Source organism: Panthera onca, chromosome X (assembly GCF_046562875.1).
Source record: "Panthera onca isolate mPanOnc1 chromosome X, mPanOnc1 haplotype 2, whole genome shotgun sequence".
Classification (NCBI taxonomy): Eukaryota; Metazoa; Chordata; class Mammalia; order Carnivora; family Felidae; genus Panthera; species Panthera onca.
The window spans coordinates 15,876,173-15,894,113 of NC_138357.1; the positions used below are offsets into that span (position 1 = coordinate 15,876,173).

At 44.6% G+C, this 17,941-nt stretch overlaps 1 protein-coding gene across 1 annotated transcript in view; it reads left to right on the forward strand.

The window, feature by feature from the left end:
* The first annotated feature begins 9,765 nt into the window (after positions 1–9,765).
* MAP7D3 (MAP7 domain containing 3) overlaps positions 9,766–17,941 on the forward strand; it is a 32,115-nt gene continuing 23,939 nt past the window's right edge. Inside the window, exons 1-4 of the mRNA XM_081792956.1 lie at positions 9,766–9,898; positions 15,369–15,464; positions 15,572–15,655; positions 16,744–16,907. Coding sequence (XP_081649082.1) covers positions 9,838–9,898; positions 15,369–15,464; positions 15,572–15,655; positions 16,744–16,907 — 405 coding nt within the window. The 5' untranslated portion in view covers positions 9,766–9,837. The remainder of the gene's footprint in view (positions 9,899–15,368; positions 15,465–15,571; positions 15,656–16,743; positions 16,908–17,941) is intronic.

The following is a 17,941-nucleotide window of genomic DNA, read 5'->3' on the forward strand; positions in this document are numbered from 1 at the left end:
GTCCTTCGGGGCTGGGTGGAGTGCAGTGTTGAGCCACGTGACCTGGGTTAGCCCCAACAGACCTGAGGTTCTTCAAGGCCCTTGTCTTTCTCCTAAGAGAACTGTTCTCTTCAGGGCACCTGGGCGGTTCAGTTGGTTAAGCATCTGACTCTTTTTTTTTTTTTTTTTTTTTTTTTTAATGCGGTACCTATTTTTTTAAGTTTATTTTGAGAGAGAGAGAGCACGCTGGGGGTGAGATCAAGCCCCGCGTCAGGCTCTACATTGACAGCGCTGAGCCTGCTTGGGATTCTCTCTCTCCCTCTCTCTTTGCCCCTCCCCCACCCACGCTTTTCCTCTCTCTCTCAAAATAAATATTAAGAAAAAAAAGAGAGAACCATTTTCTTCTTGCAAGATCTAATAAGGCCGTGTCCATTTGCAAGAAATGAGGAGAGTGTGAGCATCCTACTGGCTACAATCTATGTTTGGGCTATAGCTACTCCTGCCTTGTGCCTTCCCTAGGAGGACATGTGCCTGCAGGCAGGGGACAGGGTCTGTGACTGCAAGAGGGAACAGACCCTACCCTGTCCCCTTCTGAAACAGGCCTTCTCCTCCCGTACAGCAGGGGGGAAGCAGAGAAGAAAGGAGGGTGGGGAGCAGCGACACAAAGCGTAGTGATTCTGTGAGGCTTCAGTATTCTGGTTTACAAGATTTCAAGTGTATGAATGATTCCTGTGTTCGTCTCCCCCCAAACAAGCCTCTTTGTTAGACAGTTAAGCACAATTATTATTCTTTGCATGAAAACTTGATCTCTTGTCTCTGACTGCAAACCCCTCTTCCAGCATCTAAGCTCCAAAATGCTTATTCTCTTGGTCTCCTCGTCTTTATTATCCTATCACCTTGTGAAACATCTCTAGCCCTCTGGCCACAAACGAAAGAAAGAAAACTTATATAATGACAGCATTTCTCCCAGCACCAATTTTCTTCATATGACGAAAGCGTCGAATTACCTATTCCAATCTGCACCCTGTGCTACGTTATCATTGTTAATAGCATTCGGCATTTTAGGGGATAATTCTACTGGCCTCATGGCGTAATTGGCAAGCATAAGTGAGACAGTGTGAAAAAAGCATGTAACTCAGTGTATATTGAGAATGGAACCTGATCCTTTATATCAACAAAACAGGTTTTTTTAATAGGTAGTATTTTATTTTTTTAATGTTTATTAATTTTTGAGAGACAGAGTGTAAGTGGAGGAGGGGCAGAGAGAGAGGGAGACACAGAATCCGAAGCAGGCTCCAGGCTCCGAGCTGTCGGCACAGAGCCCGACATGGGGCTCGAACTTGCCGCGAGATCATGACCTGAGCTGAAGCTGGACCCTTAACTGATTGAGCCACCCAGGCGCCCCATCAACAAAACAGTTTTAAGCAACTGTTATTATGCTCATTTTACAGACGAGGAAACTTAGGGTCAGTATCGAATAGCATTTAAGTGGCAGGACTGGGACCCAGGCCACCACACCATAATGGGTAAAGGGGAATGTTTGGGGACTCAACAAGTTAGCCAATCTGTTACTCTCCTAGCCAGTTAGTTACTAAATTTTGAAAGCTTATGTAATGACAGCATTTCTCCCGGCACCGATTTTCTTCAAATGTCATTTCCTCCTTCTATAAACAGGCTGCGCACATCCCTGACTCACATTTGAACAAAGTCATTTCACATTTTGAATTTTCTTTCCCCTGCAGTCAGCCCTATGGCAATGCCACAGGCCTGGGGCCAAATGCCAGCTCATAGTGGAGGATGTGTGAATGCCATAGGTGAAGAAAATAGCATGAGACTAACTGACAGTGGTCCCCAAAGTGCAATCTTACCCAGAGTTTCCCCAGCAGGCTGTGGATTAAGATATAAATGACATATGGAGATGTCAGGCCTGCTGTGGCCCATGTTCCTGTCAAGTGCGCGCACTGGGTCATTTTTAATCATGCAAACGCCGCCGAGCAGGCTTCCCAAATATTTCTACAGAACTAAAATTGAAATCAGTGTTTTATTTGTCACACCTTCCTTCTGAAGTCAGACTCATCTGCAGTATCCCACTGTACACACATCCAGAAGGAACCAGAATTTGGCACACACACCCTCCTCCTCCCAGAAAAAAAGAACTGGTTAGTTCCAGGAGACTGAACAGTTCCTCCTGGGTATGTTTCAGTTGAGTTAATCATCCCCAGGCATAATAATAAATATCACCACCAACAACACAAACCCGCTACGGAACACCGTGCGGAGTTCTGAGGATAACACGTGTGAAAATTTACCATCCGATAAATAGCAACCGTTTATGCAGCCGGGTGGTAAGAGCTGCTTCTTCCAGGAAGCCTCTCGGGTTACGCTGCTGCTTGGTCACTTCCCCCATTCCCACACCCACCCCCAGATTCAAATAGCAATTGGGATTTTGCTACTCTTCTTACCCTTGGTGTAGGCTGCCATGCACTGTTTTTAGCGGCCCTCACTTGCTCTGGCTCCTCGAACCTCTCTGGGAAGCTCCAGAACTCTGGACTCAGTTTATCCTGCCTCTGAACTTGAATCCTGCCTCTGTGTGGTGGGGAGGAGTAAAGCGGCACGCAGGAACCAAGGCGTTTGCCTGGTTTTGCGCCCGCAGAAAAGCGTTCCCGGAGGAGGTAATGAGAATTGAGTCAGAGAGGGGCCAACTCGTTGGACCCCTCGCAAAAATCATGGTTGTTTAACATCTTTTAAGCATGCCTTTGCCAATGTGGCCGTATCGCAATCTATTTCCCTCCCATCTCCCTTTTCCGTTTCATTGGGAGGATATGGGTCAAATTCCAGCTGGATTACATAACGGTTCCCAGCACCCCATCAGCAATGCTCACTTCTTTTTCTTCCAAAAGACGATTTGGACAGTCTTTCACGTGTGTGCAGAGAAAAGAGCATTAGGTGGGGTTCCAGCTGTGGGAACGTGAGTCAAAATGAAGGACTAAAGTTCGTGGCCTTGACAGTCACTCCTAGCTCTCACCTTCTGTGATTGTCTCAGTAATATCTAGAATCTGAAGAAAAGCAAAGCCAAGGGTATGTGTCTTTCACAGGAGCAGAGATCTATCGTCTATTTTCCCACTGGTGTCAGGAATAACCTGTGCTTTTTTTCTTCTCCGCCCATCCACCCCAAGAGTCTTATCTGAAAACACTCCTCCGGGGCCCGGAGGAGCTGGCTCTTGGGCGAATCTGACTGTGGGAAGTTTTGCTCTGTGTTGCTGAGTCCTTCACCCTGGCCGCACACAGGGATGAGAACCCATTGGCAAAACTTGCTTAGGCTCTTGGCTGCCCAAGTGTGCATTCCTCTAGACCCACGTGCCCTGGGGAGTATACACACAGGTCCCCTTGTACTCTGGGGCCCTTTTTTTCTTTCCTGAAAGTACACATTCTCTAAATAGATCTGCCAGTTGGCCCTGAAGGAACAATGGGGTTTATAGTGCAGGCTTTCGACTACAACTGTATCAGCCCATTGACAAACAATTAAGTTTTGCAAGAGGAAATTCTTTTTTTCTTTAGATTTTTAAAATTTTAAAGTAATTTCTACACCCAACGTGGGGCTTGAACCCACAACCCTGTGATCTATAGTCACATCCTCTACTGACTGAGCCTGCCAGGCGCCCCATGTCTCAACGTTTTAAAGACCTAAGAGTTTTTAGAACCGTACGTGGTCCCAGATAGAACTTGATGATTCATGAAGTGCACTATATAAAAATGGATCAGATGCCATCCATCTACACAGCCTTCGAACATCTAGACCAACCCCAAAGCAACAACCCGTTCCTTCTGCTGCAGAGGGCTCAGTTTACCATATGATAAACTAGAGGCTGAGTGTAATAGGTAAAGAAAGGGACAGGATCTACCCTAAATCTGACCACAGCTCCCTGGGAAATGTCTCTGCCCCTCCGACTGTCTGTCTGTCTCTCCCCAGGAGAGGAGTTTCTTTCGCATTGCACTTCCTGTGTGCGATCTGGAAGTTTCCCCCTCAGATCATCCAACTATCTCCTTTGAAAATGTAGGTGCCTGTGTGTGGTGGAGGGAAAGAGAAGGAAAACCAAGTATGTTGTGTGTCGTATCAGACTCTGGCATGGGAAACTGTGGTACAAAATGCTTTCAGGCTCCCCTGCTGCACCTCCCTGAGTGTGATGCCCTCCCTCCTCTGTGATGCCCTTTCCTGTGTGTGATGCTCCCAGGCGACACCTTGATGCCTTGGCTTTCAATCCACCCTAGTAGGGTAAAGCAGCTGCCTGCCCTTAGTAACAAAAAGAGTGTTAAGTATCAGGAAGTACTAAACACTAGATCTATATAAGAATTTTCATATTTATCACCATCAAAGCATATATATGAGATATATGTTATACAACTAATAACACTTATAGAATCAGAAACTGTGGGAATGGGGCCCAGCAATCTGCATTTTAACAAACAATCCCGACTCCTCTTTTCTCCTCATTTTCTCCCATCTGGATTTCACCAAGTTTTAGCTCTGTTAGAAATTCCAAAGTGTCTGTAAAGGGCACTTCTTGATATTTTATGCTTTTGGTATCCTCTGAAGCTTCCTTTATATTACAGACCTGTATTTCGAATGAGAAGGCCCAGCCCGTGTTTGCTCTACTTTATTTAAAGTCAAGAGGGAAAAAATGAGGACATTTTCTTGCCCTTTAACAATAATTTTCAGTCTAGACCTTTTCAACCCCCCAGTGGCCACCCAAAATATTTTCATTTCTTCCTCCTTCAGTACTGTAGAGGCTGGTAGTACTCTCTCTCATTCATTCAACAAACATGCCTTGCATGCAATAGAGGTGACACTTTTTCCTTGACATTTGCATGTTGAACTCAGTCCTGAGTACTCAGCATTGATTGATTCGGCTCAGCCTTTCTAGAAGAAAGCTGCTTAAGAGGAATCATATTTATCTCCACTGCAAGTCATATATTAAACACGCATTTCCAATGGTTTCTTATTCAACACTTTGAGTCAGTTCTATTAAAGGCTTAAGAGACAGCTACAGACACTTGGGGTTGGGTGATATAGTTGTAGGAAGACTTTACCATTATAGAAAGTGCAGCTTGAGAAGGCTCAGTAGCCTGTGTGGGGACTGGATCAATGAAAAAACGGAAGCCACGGGTTAGGAGTTAAGAGTGGACTGGAGATTGCCAGCTGGTAAACTGGGAGACACAGTGGAAGGATTATTAGACACAGATACGTGGGCTTGAGTCCAGGCCCTGCCACTTCCTAGCTGTGCTAACCATGGACAGGTTAGGCAACCTCCCCGTGCCTGTTGCCTCATCTGTAAAATGAGGATAAGAACAGAAGCTACCTCATAAAATTGTGGTGAGGATCCTGTGAAATAATCCATGCAAAGCTTCTTGCACTGCACCTGCCATTGGGTAGGCACTGGACAAATAGCACCTCTTACTATCTGCCCTAAGTGTCCAAGATGTACCTACTACTCCCAACAGATGGCCACTGCGGCCACCACACACCCTTCCCCTCTGAGGTTTGTCCGAATTTCCAGTTTGGAGGGAAATATCCCCCCCCCGCCCCCCCCCCCCCGCCCAAACCAGTGGTGGTGGTCTTTTCTTCCTTTCCTCAAAAGCTCACTGTCCCCACTGTGGTAAGCTCAGGCCAAGACGATCAGCCCCCAGACCACCCCAGGAAGCCAGGGAGTCCCTAAAAAGAGAGGGCACAGAGAACAAGGCCACCCTGGTTCTCCAAGCAAAGACGAGGTGGGGAAGGGGTGGGGGGTGGGTGTGAAGGGTTTTAGCATGGAGGTGGGGGGGCGGGAAGGGGGTGGAGACTGCTGGGGTAGGAATTCCAGAGCTGGCAAAGCTTTGAGAAATTACCAGAGCCTGAGGTAAGCCTGTAACGTAGGAGGGAAGAAAAGTGCAGATTTGGGGAAAGAAAGGAAAATGTGAGTAGATTTGGCAAGGCGTGAGTCCAGAATGAAACCTCACTCTTCCCCCTGCAGCACAGCCGGGCTGCAGCAGATGGGAGGGAAGAGTCAGAAATGAGAGGCGAAGGAACTCAAAACCAGATCCCTGCCTCCACCGTGTGCTCGATTGGCTGAATCTGCCAGGTAGTTCCGGGATGGACAGGAAGAACCAGCTCAGGGCTGTGAAGCTTCAAAGTCACAGCTCAGTGCCGTGGTCGTGGCAGTTTTGATGCAAATGTGTTGGACGTGGTGAGTCCACCGAGTGTTTGTATGACATGTGAACTCAGTTTTAAAAAAATTTACCGCTTAATAGAAAAAAAAAAAGGTGACAAATCCGAGACCTATTGTGGCTGTGGTTTCTGAATGTTCTTCCTGCTGGTGTCAGGTCTAAGGGAAAAATATAGCCAAGTGGGAAAAAAAGGGAGCAGGATTCCAGTTCTTTTTTGCTCACTGGGGAACGTATGCTTTCCAAACACAGGAGGAGAGGAGCTGCCTGGGTTCTTTCCCAGATGAGTCTGGGTTGGCTCCAGAGGAATAGACTCATTCTACCCAAGCTGGCAGTCTTTACTTCCAATATTTTTCGGAGAGATACACAGTTTCGTGGGGGCTTCTCAGGGAGCTGCTCTAGCTGCAAGGAAACCTCCAAGGGGGGGAGGGGGCCTGATGTCTCATAATCAGCATAGAATCATTGGGGGGCAGGGCTCCTTCCCTGCCTCTTTCTCCCCAATCTGCCAGGCTCAGAGTGGGTGGCCAAGAAGTTTGAGTGACTCCGCCTTTGGAATTAATGAATGCATGCTAAACTTCACGGTGGTCTATCAAACAGAAAGAAGGGTTATCTATAGATTAAAAGAGACTTAAAAGGTATAACCGTGCCGTGTGTGAACCTTGTTTGGACTTTTTTTAAATGTTGATTTTTGAGAGAGAGAGAGCTCATCACCAGTGAGGGAGGGGCAGAGAGAGAGAGGGAGACAGAGGATCCGAAGCAAGCTCCGTGCTGAGAGTGCAGAGCCCCATGTGGGGCTCAAACTCACGAACCTCACAAACCATGAGAGTGTGACCTGAGCCAACGTCAGATGCTTACCCGACTGAGCCACCCAGGTGCCCCCCCCCCCCCGCCTTGTTTGGATTTTTATTCAAACATAAAAAATAAGACAGTTGAGAAAACTGAACACTGATGAGGTAGCAGATCATTTTATTTGCCCTGCACCATGTTTTTCAAAACTTTGAATGCCGTCATCTAAGAGATTTTACATTAAAATCCAGATTTCCAGGCACGCCTGGATGGCTCAGTTAGGCATCTGACTCTCATCCCTCTGAGCTCTTGGAACACACTTTAATTACTCACCCAGCTCCCAGCAAACCCTGCCTGTGTTTGATTTTTGGTAAACCTCCTCCCCCCCCCCCCTCCACACCTGGGCAGGATTAAGGCCTTTAAAGGCTCTACAATGCTCGAAAGATTAGGGAGGGTTCTTCCCCAGTATGTGATTTCAAATCAAATTTTGTTTTTATTCAAAGTGGTGGTGTTTACAAGACAGCTGAAGACACACATTCTAGATTTTAAAAATTCTCCCGTTTTTGTATTTTGAAAAGTTTCACACCCGCAGAAGAATTGAAAGAACAAAAAAACAAACATCTATAGGCCCATCTAGAGTCACCAATTTTTAACATTTGGTGATGTTTGCTGTTTCAGACGTTATAATGATTTTTCCCTAAATTCTGCAGCAATTATTTTTTCTGAAAAAAGCCATTTTCCTACGTGACCACAATATGGTTCTCGCGCCCATGAAACCTGACCTTGATACGATATTATCCAATACACACACGTTCATACTCAAATGTATCCAGTTGCCCAGTAATGAATGCTCTTTAAAGTTATTTTTTTTCAATCTTGTTTCTAATCAAGGACCGTGTTTCACATTGTGTTTCACATTTGCTCTCTGTAGTCTCCTCTGATCTGGAACACTTCCCTGATGTTTGTCTTTAATCTTTCCTGACATTATTAACATTTTGAAGCATCCAGGCCCGTTGTTTTGTAGAATATATCCACAGTCTGGATTTATCTGAATGTTTCCTGATGGTTAGATGGGTTTCAATATCTAATAACGGGTTCAACATTTTGAACATTTTTGCAAGAAACTACAAAGGTGGTATTGCATTTTTCTAGATTGTCTGTCTGTGAAGTTCTAGGTAAAGTCCTCAAAGCTGAATTTGTGTGTATGTGCCTTGCTCGTGCCTTAATCACATGCGTGTCTTACTAATAATCATGGCTACCATCATGTGCACCATGCAAAACATTGGTCTGCATATACGGAGGAGCACGGCTTTGGGTACTTTATAATGCCAAACTTCCCCCACCCCACCCCATCCCCGACTCCCACTGCACCCCGCCTATTCCCCTACCAGCATTTTCTTCTCCATATCCAGTGTTAAGCTACAACCTCACCGACACTTATTGTCCATTCTTTAAATTTGCTAGATCTGTAGGTGTAACATGATATCTTTCAGTTTTTGTTTGTATTCTCCTGACTGCTAGAGTTTGAGCATCTTATGTTTATTGATCACTTGTGATTTTTCTCCTGTGAAAGACCCGTGTATGCCTTTTGCTCACTTTGTGGAGGTTGTCTTTTTCTTATATATTTTTAGATCTTTATGCATTCTTGATGCTAATTTATGAACTATATGTATATCTATAAATCTCCACTCTCATGAAACAGTATCGCTGACGACTAAGCACATGGAGACTGGTCAGACATTTTGGGTTCAAATTCCAGTTCTGTTAGTAACTGTGACTGTGAATAATTGAATTTCTCTCTGCTTTCCTTTTCTTATCTATGAGATGGGAATGATAATGGTACCTACTTTATCGGGTAGTAGGGGGATTAAATGAATTAATATATGTAACGCAGTTAGAACAGTGCATGGCACATAGTAAGAGTCAATAAATATTTGCTGTTATTAGCTTCTTCCTTTTTATAGCTCCCATGTAATTTTGAGATACAGTGGGCTCATCAAAGTGCACATCCCACAAGTGATCTCCTGACCCCTACCTGTGGCCGCATCACAAACCCCTTCCCTACAACCATGTGCCACACTACAGTAATCACAGGGGTGACTTGACCTCGACCTCGTACAGGCAATCACGCAGGAAGTGATGCCTGCCCCTCAATGGTGTACGAGGTGAATTAAGTTTTTTCTTTGTGAATGGGAAAAACATTCCGCAATCATTTTTGCTTTTTTTTTTTTTTAATTTATTCTCAAGTGTGTTAACATACAGTGTAGTCTTGGCTTCAGGAGGCGATCTTGAAGGGCCGCCTCCAAAACCTAGAGAGATTAATGTCAGTTAAGTCCTCTCCTTCGCTGTAAAGACCCACAAACACCCTAAAGACAATTCATGCAACATCGAGACCTAACAGGAACCTCTCTCCCAGCCTGTCTCTGGGCCTCTTTCCTCCACTTGGGCCTTTCTTTCTGTAGTGTTTCAAAGATGAGCAAACTCCGGATGCGAGCACACCAATGAGGCACTCGGTATAATGCTCCCTAAAGGAACGAATGAATGAAGGAATGTTACTGCGTTGCTAGGTAGACTAGATGAAAGTAAAAAAAGAATGTTGGATGGCCCACCCGGCCAATGATTGGCTGGCCCACGCAACAGAGGAGAGGGTTTCTTTAGACCAGTAGGTCGCGGCTCAACAGGTCGGGACGTGGTGCGTGGGGAGCGGCGCGGCAGAGTTTGCGGATCCGAGGTGGGCGCGGCGGCTCCTTCTGGCCCCGCCCCGCCTCACCACGCCCCCTGGCGTCGCGGCCAAGGCAGGCGAGACGGCGGCGTCGGAGACTGCGCACTGGGCCCCCAGCGCCGCCAGCGGTTCCCACCTCAGAGGCTCGGAAGATGGCGGAGCGTGCCGGTACCGGCGGCGGCACATCCCTCAGGGGACTGCGCGAACGGATGGGTGAGCGGCCTGGCGGCTCCGGGGGGAGTCTGGGCCCGTGCGGGAGGCGGGCTGCTCGCGGCCCCGAGGACCGTTGGAGTGGCGCGCCGGTCGCCAAAAACTTTTCTCTGAGGTGGCCTCGCGCCGTCCGGTCCTCCCCTCACCCGCCCGGGAGTTCCCTAGGACGGGACGCGGAACCGTTGGGGGACGGGGGCGGGGTGAGGAGACGGCCGGCCGGCCGGCACCGCTGACGGCCGAAGTCCCGTGGCCAGCGGCCCAACTGCCGCGGCTAACGGTCGAGCCCCGCGGGCGGGGCGCGAGGGAACTAACGGGCGCGGGCGGCGGGGGATGGGGGGAGGCGCGCTGGGACCCCGGACCCCGCGGACGGTCCCGGGCTCCGCCTGCCGTTGGGGGGCGACGGACGCGCCGCGGCCCGGGATGTGCGAGCGCCGGCCGGGACCCCGTGCGCCGGGGCAGCCCTGAGCCGGGAGTTTTCCCTCTGGCCGCGGCGCTCGCGCTCCGATCGCCTCCCACGGTCGCAGTCCTCGCTTCTCCAGAGGTGCTTAATGCCCCGCTCCCTCCCTGTCAGGGTCCGGTGGGGACGGAGCCTTGGGGGGCTGTTGCTTTGAAAGTTGGGAAGAAACTTGCGTCTCTGCTCCTGATTTGCCTGCTGTAGCACATGACTTCGCCAAGATGTCACCTTCCGTGGGACATCTTGCCCGACCCTAGGCTGCAGCGAAGGGGAAGCAGCACTTCAGAGCGCTTTCTCCTAAAACGGTCCCGTCGCCAAAATGTCCCCCCGCCCCGCGCGCCTAAAATCGCTAATTTTCTCAAATTTGGCAGCGCGTTGCTTAGCCCAGGAGGCTGCTTCCGCTAGCTGAGCGAAATGGTATTTCTTGCTTGTGGGAGGTTGCTTGCTGTTCTCAGGCCAGCTTCCTGTTATATGAGCTTGAATAAAACCATCTTAATTAATTTTATTGAAATCCTTAGGGATATTTTCATTTGCATTTGAAAAATTAAATTACCTTTCTTCGGAATACTTTGAATCAACTCCCTAATGCATCAGTAGCAAGTACCCTTTCCTTGGGAAGTCAACCCCTTCTGTCTCTAGCTTATTCTGCTTCACCTAGAGAGTTTGCAGTTAAGTTCGGATTGTTTCATTGCTTGTTGACACCTAAGGCTCTCTGCCATTGGTTTATTGCAGTGATTCAAATTAACCAGCATTCTGGATAAACCGCTGCCCCCCCCCCAAAAGAAAAGCATTTTTGGAAAGGATATTGAATGTTGTGAAGTACTTTAAATTTTTGAATGAGACAGTTGCTTGAATTCACAGTATATTTCAAACCAAAAACTAAGCCATGCAAAAAGGACTTAACCCAGAACGGCAGTTGACCTTGCTGCCCATTTCATATGAGGAATTGAAAATATCACATGTTACATGTTAGAGTTTCACAGGGTACCAGCTTAACTAGATTTGCCCTGATGGATTTCCTGAAAGGGACAAGGAGTCTTTGAAATGTTTTGCTACTTTGTGAAATGAAATGCTACTGTGACAGTTACTTTTTATTCTGTTACCCAAACAACACTGAATAGCACTAAATCTGTTAATCTGGCCAATTTCATTTCCTGCTGGGAACCTGGCTCCCAAAGTTAAAACATTGTACTAAACAAATAACTTCTTCAGGTGCAGGGTAGTAGTGGGACCGGCACAGGGCCAGCAGCTGTGGGAGTGGTCAGGTATTGATTGAGCTGCTGGAACTGTCTACTGCTAGACCCCCTAGTGCACTACGTCCAGCAGGAGCCCATGATAGGACTTGGTGGCAATTACGTTGTTTTATTCTCTTTTCCAAATAACAGTGAGTAACACTAAATCTGTTAATCTGTAACAATTAGTTTCACAGTATGGTGGTTCTCTGCCACACTCATAGCCTTTTTTATTAAAAAACCTTTCAATCATTTTTTACAATCTATCCCTTTGCTACCTAATAAAAATAGTAGTGTATGTGATCTAATATTTCTAATGAGTACAGAAGAAAGGATTTGGGGGAAGAAGGATCATGGTGGGGAGGGGCTACAGATTTTATGTTGAATTCGGAGAGTGATATCAAGAGCAGCAACTGTGGCAGACAATTTAGAATTGCCGAATAAGTATTGGGATGAGTATTTTATCATTGGCATCTCATGGGATTAAGCATTTGGAAGATTATTACCATTCTTGAACTAGTTGTCACAGAAAAGTATTCTTCCTTTCTTGTATTTAGTTTGCCCTAGTGACACAGATCCTGTGTGTCTGGGGGGCAGGCAAAGAGAAGCTGGAACTTTCCACTATATTGAAGTTGGTAATGAGCTAAAACGCTTTATATCCAAAAGAGGCTTCAAAATTTCAATGACAGCTTTAAAAAATCTATTAAATCTAAAGCATTCTTTAACTTTGATATCCTTAGTAGTGGCTATTTTTGGTTCAGTGCATTCTGAGGCTTTTACTGGGCTTGATATCCAGGATGATTGAGTTTGTAAGTTTTCCCTTATGGGAGGAGAATGGTTTTCTTCCCCCCCCCCCCGCCCCCCCCCCCGATTTATAAAAAATGTTTGTTTTTGAGGGACAGGCAAAGAGAGAGGGAGAGAGAGGATCCAAAGCGGGCACCAAGCTGACAGCCAGAGAGCCCTGAGGTGGGACTCAAAACTCACCAATCCTGAGATTGTGAGCTGAGCCCAAGTGGGATGCTTAACCGACTGAGCCACCCGGGTGCCCCAAGAATGGTTTTCTTCTAATGTCTTTGACAAGTTTTTTCTAAATTCAGGCCTTTCTTAGCAAAGCATAATAGTGCTTTCTTTTAGAAAAATAGTTAAGTGCTTTATTTTAAAATATTTCCATTGCTTATTTTCTTTTTTAGTTTTTAAGTTTATTTATTTTGAGAGAGCCACTGGGGAAGGGGCAGAGAGAGAGGGATAGAGAGACAGTCCCAAGCAGGCTCTGATGGGGGGCTCGAACTCATGAACCGTGAGATCATGACCTAGGCCTAAACCAAGAGTCAGATGCTTAATCAACTGAGCCACCCAAGTGCCCCACCATTGCTGTATTTTCTTTTTTTTTTTCTTAAAAGTTTTTTAGCATTCATTTTTTTGAGAGACAGAGACAGAGCATGAGCAGGGGGAGGCAGAGAGAGAGAGGGAGACACACCATTAAGTAAATGGTGAGGTAATATACATTATTATAGCAATTTTTAGTTAAGTACCATAAATATAGATTAAGGTTCATATTTCAGTTTTAATAAACTCTACACATTTTCTTAATCTCCAGGCAAAAGGTAACTTTTAACTTTAATTTGGGATTCAGAATTAGTATAGGACTTAAACTGCACCTTGCTGTAACCTTAAAATGAATGGTAAGTGAATTTCCTCATTCAACAGAGTTTAGTAAAATACTCTGTTAAGCTCAGACTAAAGCCTTTGTCCCATTGCCTGAACATTTTAAGTGGTTTCTAGAACCTGTCCTCTTGGTAAATGTATTTCTTGCTGGTAAGAATTTGGATATAAAGTTCTAAAAATCAGACGATATTATTTCCACACTGACCTTTAAATGGTTTAGTTCATTATTCCCACCACAGCTAATTCTGAAGTTACTACTGTTTAATGAGGTCTTTATGTCTGGTAAAATTGTATATTTTGAGAGAAATTGCCCTTATGGTCAGCTAAATTGTGCCAAAATATGGACTTTGTTACTTCTAAGCAGGAAAGCCGAATGTGCAGAACCAACTGTTGTTTTTTCTATGCTCACATAGACATGTTACAAATAGGAGGGAGTGTATAGGAGGGTTTAATTAATTTATACACTATATTTAAGAATTTTTCTTAATGCACTGTAGTACTTAAATTCAGAGGATAACTTCTGGTACATAAAATTGCTAGTTGTTGAACTAGGAAGGAAGCTGAGAAGAGTCTAATCTTCAAATTTACCTAAATCATGGATTATCAGAGTTAGGTCTCTGGGGTAAAAAAAAAAAATCCTTTTTCCCTTTTGAAATAGCCCTATGACTGCAATTGTGACATCACGTTCAAGGTTACTCTGTAAAATGATTCCTGGATATCTTTCCTCAGTGGCAAGGAACATCTCAGAGTCCCTTCTTTCTATGAGGGCAATGACAGCCACTCTATTCCTTTAATTATTTTAACTGTCCATCTTCCACTGTTCTATTTTTTCCTGATATGTAGAAAACAATTGTACGCAGTATCGCAGGGACATATTTCCTAGGCTTTTACAAGGGTAGAAGAGAGTTTTCAGTGTTAATCTCCAGATCCTTCCTGAAGATGCCCAGCATTGTGGGGCATTTTAGATATGGCCATACGTGGAATTAAAGGGTTCAGGGTATCCCCTATAGTAATTGGTGTATCATCCTAGAATTTTAGTTTTTCTTACTCTCCTCAAATTGTGCTCCCCTAACCTTGTATTTCACCTTTATTGAAGTTATTTACTACTTTTGGGCCTGTTTTACAAGGCATGTGTAAATTTATCTTTGCCTGACACTTTTCTACCTAGAATAATACTATCTCAATGGAAATTCCTCCAGTGCTTCTCCACCTTCACTGTGCATTAGAATAGACCTTTTAGCAACTGATAATGCCTAGGCCCCCACCCCAGAGACTGGGGGTGGGGAGAAGCAGTCATTGCTAATACATTGCTTAATGTATTTAAAAATTTTTTTTTAATGTTTATTTACTTTTTGAGGGCAAGAGAGAGCGCACGTGAGCGGGGGAGGGGAAGAAAGAGAGAGGGAGACACGGAATCTGAAGCAGGCTCCAGGCTCTGCACTATCAGCACAGAGCCTGACACGGGGCTCGAACCCACGAACCCTGAGATCATGACCTGAGCTGAAGTCGAACACTTAACTGACTCAGCCACCCAGGTGCCCCCATTGCTAATGTATTTTTAAAGCAACTTAGGTAACCCTAGTGTGCAGCCACAGTAGAAAAGCCCACATGTAGGTAATTTATAAATTTACTTCTTTAATATTGGCCCAATCTTTGAGGATCTCACTGTTGACACTTCTGCTTCTAAATTCAGATCCATAAATGCCAACTCTTTTCTAAATTCCCAATTTATGGCAAAACAGTTTTTCCAATTCCTTGCCAGCTCACTTTTTCTAGTACTTGCTGTAATGTCTTGCCTGATGCATTTTTGAAAGCTATTAATCATTAGTTCCTACTCATCCACAAGCTTGTGCTGCCACTCCCACTCACAGCTCTCTCCTTATGTCCACTGGTATGCCAGCACATCCACAGTAAACAGCTTTAATTCTTAAACTGTTGTTGAACGTCATAGGTACTCAGTATGTCTGTATTGTTGACCTGGATTAATCTATCATGATTTTGCCTTATAGATGAGATGCTATCCTTTATCATCAAAGACGACGGCCTGTGCTTTGTTTGCCTCCCCCTGTATTAACCGTATTCTTATTATCTAATCCCTTCCCTTTATGTTCCTGTGTTCTAGTTGCGGCTGCTCACGCCATGGCCGAAGAAAGACGGAATCAGAGTGGTTTTAGCTCTGCATCTCAATCCTCAAATATAAAATCATCATTCAAGCCAGGTATAATTTCTAGAATGCTTTGTGATAGATGTCAAAGTGTCATGTCATTAAAATTTGATATCCTATTAATGTCTTACTTTTTTCTCTCTTTTTTTTTTTGTTTTTAGTCATAGATGGATCTGTCCTTAAAAGTGACACCAGGCAGAGGTTGGCGAAGGAGCGCCGAGAAGAAAAGAAAAGACAACAAGATGGTATATTTTAGATTTTTAAAAAATAATCAGAATGAGTGAATTTTCTTGTAAGGTTATGTATTTCCAGAGTGGTTTTGCTTACTTTTCCTGATCAGTTTATATCATAGATTACATTTTTCCTAGGATGTATTATATTGGATTCAATGATTATACTAAGTAAGATAAAGAAGGCCCAAGAAAAATATTTGATTAAATTGTTTAATTTTTGAAGTAGTAAATTCTGTTACCTCCAATTTTCTGAAAACTAAAATATGAAAATTTCAACATTTGTAGAAACCAGAGGAATGGGATTTCAATAAAAATGACTCTAAAAAGGAAAATGAAGTTGCTAATAATCCTAACATACACTTCTTAAGTGTAAATTAGAATCTAAAAGAATATCCTTCTACAACTTAAGGGACTGCTTTTTCAACTGCATTTTTCTCTGATCTTTGAAATCCCCTGACAAAACTTGTGCTCAGCTTCATTCAAATGGATATCATTTGTCTTTGTTTTAATGAGGAGCGGTTTCTTCCTGTAGCTCTTCAGAAGAGTATTTTAGAACTGCATAGATGCTCTCCAGGCTTTAGAGATGGGAAATTTGAAGTAGGAAAACATCATGCTGTTCATAATGTGGTACATGACTAAATCCATGATTGTAGAACTGGCATGCTGGAGTGTGGTCTGCATAGATGAGGCCTTTGAAAGCAGTTTCCTAAGAGAATGAACAAAAACATTCTGCCTATGTGTTTTCTTTTTATTTCTTATTTTAATGTATATAGCAGGTTAATCTGGTGGGGTTTAACCTTGGCTCAAATCAGCAGAAATACCACATGAAAGAAAATATTTGTTTTTAATTTGGAATCTTAGTTTGGACAGGATATGAGTGGTCATCTAAGCCATCTCAGTTCTCTGGAGTTAAATGAACACCCAGGGCAAATACTTTAGTGGCCATTCTCTTACACTCACATGATCTTTTGTTATTAGCATAGGTTATGTTATTTTTAAGAGAAGGAGATATATTACCTTTTTCTTTCTTGTGTATAATGTGGAAAAGTTAAATATTTGCTTGGCTCTTACACCTTGAAAATGTGTTTGGAATATTTCAGCCAACAAAGAAACACAACTGCTTGAGAAAGAAAGGAAGTCCAGGATCCAGTATGAAAAACTGATGGAAGAAAAACAACGAAAGCTGAAAGAACAGAAAGAAAAGGATGAACAGCGGAGAATATCCGCAGAAGAAAAAAGGAAACAAAAATTACAGGAGGAAAGGGTATGTATTTTTGTAGCCTGTTAATCAGATGACACACTGTGTTGCCCAGCACCGGACCACTTTTTTCTTAGCCTTTCTGCCTTTACTGCCCCCTCCCCTGCCAAAGGAACCATCTCCAGTTCTCGCTGCTTCCCTTCAGTGGTAGAGCCTCTTGTCCCTGTCGTGTCAGACCCCTGAGTTTAGAACCACTAGCTGATGTAAAAGAGGAGCCTTGCAGGCCCGGGAAGAGAGCCCTTCCACTCTCCCTGACTGACCCTTCCACTGAGCCTCTGGAATTTGCCCTGATAGGCTCCCCATCGTACTTCTCATGGCGGCTCCTCTGACTGCTTGAGTGCAGGCCAGTCAGAGGGGAGCACACTTCCCATCCGGCCTCCCCTGTCTTTTCTCCTGTGTGCCCCCCCCCCCCCTTCCTCACCACGCGTCCCCCGCAGTCCCACTCTTTCCCCTGCCATTCTGTAGTCCTGCTGCTCTCTTTACCTTTCTGGACTCTTGGTGTCTGGCACCCTGTGGGTATGAGTCATTGCCTTAGTAATGCCCTCTATTTCCCCTTCTGTCCCACTTCAGTCAATTTGTCTTTTATTGTCCGTACTTGGGCATCTGGCTACCTGTCTTGTTCTGCCTGATTCTCTCTGACATCAGATTTTTCTCCTGGAGGGTCACTCCACTGCTTTACTCTGAGGATCCTTGACTTCTTGTGAATCTGGCATGTTCTCTGGGAAACCATTCTTTTTCTTGCTGGCATTCTCTCTTTTTCTTTATTCCAGTGATTCTCAAGTGTCCCTAAATCTTAGTCTGTCTTCTGGTTCTCCATCTGACCTTTTTCTGCCTGAGGTGCCTCACTTTTCTTTCCTCTTTCTTTGTCTTAGCTTTTCTCTCTTTTTCTCTCCCTGTCTTTGAGCTTTCTGCCTATTCTCTCAATATGTGTGTTTTTATCTCCCCCTCTTTTCTTCTGTTGCTCTAATTTAAAGTTTTCTTTTTCTGTCCTTTCTTTTTGGTTCCATTTGTCCCCATGAGGCTTCTTCTCTGTAGTGCTC